General features: G+C 47.1%; 1 protein-coding gene across 1 annotated transcript in view; it reads left to right on the top strand.

Moving 5' to 3' along the window:
* Positions 1-5000, top strand: part of LOC119583832 (protein sidekick-1-like) — a 79819-nt gene that overhangs the window by 13973 nt on the left and 60846 nt on the right. The window contains exon 2 of the mRNA XM_037932557.1: positions 1390-1583. Coding sequence (XP_037788485.1) covers positions 1451-1583 — 133 coding nt within the window. The 5' untranslated portion in view covers positions 1390-1450. The remainder of the gene's footprint in view (positions 1-1389; positions 1584-5000) is intronic.

The raw sequence follows: 5000 nt of genomic DNA, 5'->3' as shown, positions 1-5000 counted from the left end.
TGTCTTTTATCCTTATGGTTTTCATTATTATCATTATTCTTTGTTGTCTGTTTAATTACATTTATTATTTACGTGACATTCCTTGGGGGAGGTGAAGTAGGAAAGTAGGAAGGGAAAGGAAACGAAAAGGGAGAAAGAAGGGGAGGGGGAGATAAAGTAGGAGAAAGCGAGCAAATAGGGGAAGGAAGGCGAAGGGAGCTTAAAGAGAAAGGGGATATGGAGAAGGAGAAAGGGAAAGGGAAACGGGGATTACTTAAGGAGGAAAAAGGGATAAATAAGAGGAAAGGGAGAGGGAAGGGCGAGGGAATAAAGAGAGAAAAGGCGGAATTACAATACTGTTGTTATTTTCACTATCACTCTTCTTTCCTTTGAGGGCAAGCACACAACAATTAATTAGTTAGGCCTTCAGTTTATACACATTTATTATTTACACGGGGAGAAGGCTAAAAAAAAAAGAAGGTAAGAGGGGCAGGGAAAAAAGGGAGAAGAAAGGGGACCTAAAGAATACAAGGGGAAGAGGGAGGAGGGGAGCTTAAAGAGAAAAGGGTGATTAGCAGTAACAGAATAATAGCAGTAGTAGGAACAGTGTATCAGACTAGTATTATTAATACCATAATTGTCCTAATCATCATCAGCTTTGTTAGTAGCGTCAATACTACCATTATATCTACTAGTACTATTGTTGCTGTGTTGTTGTTATTAACTGTTGTTAACATTATTACCATTGTCATTTCACCTTCTAACATTACCCATATCACTGTTATTTGTATTAGTATTAATGATTTACTGTTGTTGCTTCTGTTGTTGTTGTTGTTGCTGTTATTACCTTTACTATTTGCAATATTCAATATTGCAAATGAATTATGCAGCTGTCTTTTTTGCTATATATTTCAGGAAGCGATAAAAAATATTACAAGAGAATTTATAGTCTGTTATCGATACCAAAAATTACAAAGTTATAATTTGCCATCGATATCAAACGTAAAATATAACCCAACAAGCTCTCACCATGCTTCTCCAACTCCCTAACGCGTCTCTATCTCTTTTCTCTAACATCTAACTCTTCTCTAATACCTTTGTAAGTCTGCTATAACACATCTTTCATTTTTTCTCTCCCACCTTTCTATATTCTCTATCTAACTCCTCTATAATACTCCATAACTCCTTTCTAATACTGCTCTACATCCTTTCTAACACAGCTCTAACTATTTCTAGCACTGCTCTAACTCCTTTCTAAAATTGCTCTAACGATTCTCTGACACCGCCCCAACTCCTCTCTTAACATCACTCCTCTGCTATATCACTCCTCACCTTGTCTAAATCAACACTCTAACTCCTCTCCAAACTCCTCATACCTCACTCCCTCTCTCTCTCTCTCTCTCTCTCCAGTTACGACGCCCGCGCCAATATCGACCGGAGTGCCGTGGGCGTGGGCGGTGGGCGGCCGAGGATGTCACTCAGCAGCGGCGGCACGTCCCTCGTCATCAGCGACGCCAGAGCAGAGGACGAGGCGGAGTACAGGTGCCGGGTGCACTTCCGGTTGTCTCCGACGTGGACCCAGCGGCTTCTGCTCACCGTGCCAGGTAGGTAGTGGGGGCGAGCTGGGGGGGGGGTTAGGATGGGAGGGGAGGGGGGTTAGGATGGGATGGTTGGTGGGGGGAAGAGAGGGGAGGGGGGATAATGAAGGGGGTTAGGGTACACTTCCCGTTGTCTCCGACGTGGACAGAGAGGGTCTTTTCCGTGGGAGAGAGGAGGAGGGGAGGGGGATAAGGAGGGGGTGGGTGAAGGGAGGGGGTGAAGGGATGAGGGAAGAGGGGATGGGTGGGGGTGATGGGAAGAGGGGAGACGGATGATGATGAGATTGGTAAGAGTGAGGAGGATATGGATAGGGTGGATGGGGGTTTGGGGAGGAGGGGGTGGGTGGGGGTTTGGGGAGAGTGGGATGGTTGGGGAGGAGGGAATGAAGGGATAGGGATGGGTGGGGGTGAGGGATGAGGGGGAGGGGATAAAGATAGGAATGTGGAGAGGAGGGGGTGAAGGAGATAGGTATGGGATGGTGGGGTTAATGAGAGGAAAGGGGGGAGGAGGGAGGTGGAGAGGGGATGGGGGAATTGCATGATGTAGGGAGGGGAACGGGGTGTAGGGGATAGCGATGGGTAGGGCAGGGAGTGAAGGGGAGGAAAGGGGTGTGGGAGAGGAGAGGATAAGAGAAGGAAGGAGATAACAGGTAGGTGGTGGATGCAGAGAGGGAGGAGAGAGGTGTGGGGGTGAGGGGGTGGGGGGTATGGATGGGATTGGTAAGAGATGAGAGGGAAGAGAGGGGGAGGGGTAAGGGAGGGGGGAAGAGGGAGAGGTGGGGAGGAAGAGGAGGCAAGGATAAGGGAGAGGGGAAGAGAGAGGGAAGGGGAGGAAGAGGGGGCAAGGATACGGGAGAGGGGAAGAGAAAGGGAACTGGGAGAGGAAGAGGGGAGAAGGGTAAGAGTAAGGGAAAGAGAAATGGGAAAGGGATAAGAACAAGGAGAGGGGAAAGGGGATAGAAGAAGGCCCTGCTAAACGTGCTGGGTAAGGGATGGAAGAAGGTGAGAGGAACGAGGAAGGAGGAAGTGTGAAAAAGGGAGGTGGATAGGTAGATAAATAAAATCGATAGAGAGATGAATAGGTAGACTGTTCGATTACTAGAGAGAGAAAGATAGAGAGAGAAAAAAAAAAAGAGAGAGAGGAAGAAAGAAAGCGAGAGAGAGAGAGAGAGAGAGAGAGAGAGAGAGAGAGAGAGAGAGAGAGAGAGAGAGAGAGAGAGAGAGAGAGAGAGAGCAGAAAGCAGATAAACAGAGAGACAGAAAAAGTGTAAAAATGACCGAGGTAAGGCATATCGACCCCCACCGCAATAATAATGATACAAATAATAAACCCCAGCCATGCACTCACGAAGTATACCCCCCCCCTTACAACCTACCCAGCCACCCATTCCTCTTGTCCCCTGAAGGCCAGATCTTCATTTCCAGTTACCCTCGCATTCTCTCTCTCTCTCTCTCTCTCTCTCTCTCTCTCTCTCTCTCTCTCTCTCTCTCTCTCTCTCTCTCTCTCTCTCTCTCTCTCTCTCTCTCTCTCTCTCTCTCTCTCCTTTTCTTCTTCTTCTACTTCTTAACACGAAACAACAAACCACCAGAAAATAAAATCTCACACGACCTGCCTATGAGTCAGATATTTTTCCACGACAAAAGTGACAAAATCTCTTATCGAGACCAACGACATTTTCTTTTCTTTGTGCCTTTTCAGTCTTGCCCTTTCAAGAGGCTGACGGGGAGGGGGGAGGGGAGGGGTAAAGGGAAAGAGATTGAGGGTGGAAGGAGGGAATAGGAGGAGGAAGGGAACAAGGAAGAAAGGAGGGGAAGGAATGAGTACAGGGGATGGATGAGATGGTATAGGGGAGGAATAGGGGGATGGGAAGGAAGTGAAGAAAACGAAAGACGGGAAAGGAGGAAGGAGGAGGAGGGAGAAGATGGCGAATAAGGGAAGAGGGAGGAGGCCGAGGGAGAACATGACCAGCAGATGAAGAGCAACAAGGAGGAAGAACAGGAAGTAAGACCAAGTAAAAGAAAGAAAGAAAAAAAGAAAAATGACAAGGACTTGGAGGAGAACGAGGGGAAATGTCAAACGTTTGACTTCAAAGCTGAGAATTTCCTGAAGGAAGAACAGGGAGAAGGGATAAGATAATAAAAAGATGAAAGGAGAAAACAAAGTAAAAATAAACGAAACAAAGAGGATGGATCCATCACCTAACAAAACGCTAGGGTCGAAAGCAAGCTAATGGGTAAGGTGAGGGACAGCTTTCATTGATTGTTACACTGTGGCTATCTTTTCAACAAGCAATACCCAGAAAACACGCACTACACGCAACGACTTATTATTTTCGTAACAAACACATTCTATTTCTAGAACAAAATGCAATACCAAGAGATGAATTTCCTCTGATGAATTTTCCTGTTCGATTTGTCTGTGGGTTTTTTTTTCTTTTTTTTTTGTCCATGTCTGTGTCCGTCTCTCTCTCTCTCTCTCTCTCTCTCTCTCTCTCTCTCTCTCTCTCTCTCTCTCTCTCTCTCTCTCTCTCTCTCTCTCTCCTCTCTCTCTCTCTCTCTCTCTCTCTCTCTCTCTCTCTCTCTCTCTCTCTCTCTCTCTCTCTCTCTCTCTCTCTCTCTCTCCTCTCTCTCTGTCTTCTGCCTGTCTGTCTGTCTGTCTCTTTCTCTGTATGTTTTGACCCTTTTACTTTGCACGTCAGTGCACCTGTGGCGTTTGACTGACATTTATTTCTATGTTTGACCTTTCTGTTATGACATCAACCGTTTCACTCTTTTCTTTTCTCTCCTCTCTCTCTCTCTCTCTCTCTCTCTCTCTCTCTCTCTCTCTCTCTCTCTCTCTCTCTCTCTCCTCTCTCTCTCTCTCTCTCTCTCTCTCTCTCTCTCGCTCTTTCTCTCTCTCTCTTGCTCTCTCTTTCTTTAACTAACCCTCTTTTTCTCTCTTTCCTCTCGGCCTGTCACTTATTCTGTCTTCAACACTTTTCCTCCTCCAGCATCATACCCCCCTTCCTATAATCCTCTTATTCTTCCTCCACCACCCCGCTCCACATCCACTCCACTTAAACTCTACCTGTGCCATTTTCCATCAACATTTCACTCCTTCCCCCATTAGCTTCTCTCCACCTACCCTTTCTTCCCCCACCATCTCTCTGCATTCTCCTCCACCCATCCCCTCCTGCACTGTCTCTCCCCTCCACCATTGCCTCCTCCTCCAACATCCTTTGCTCTCCACTAATCCCCTTCTCCACCATCCTCACCACTCCACCCATGGCTTCCTCCTCCACCATCTTCTCCTCACTTCAACACTAGTCCCCTTCTCCACCATCCTCACCATTCACCATAACCTCCTCCCCCACCATCCCCATTACCCCCACATCTTGCAACCTCCTCCACCACCCTCTCCTCTCCACCACTCCCCTCTTCCAA

This window comes from Penaeus monodon, chromosome 2, assembly GCF_015228065.2.
Source record: "Penaeus monodon isolate SGIC_2016 chromosome 2, NSTDA_Pmon_1, whole genome shotgun sequence".
In the NCBI taxonomy this organism is placed as follows: domain Eukaryota; kingdom Metazoa; phylum Arthropoda; class Malacostraca; order Decapoda; family Penaeidae; genus Penaeus; species Penaeus monodon.
This window is presented reverse-complemented; position numbering and strand designations above follow the sequence as displayed.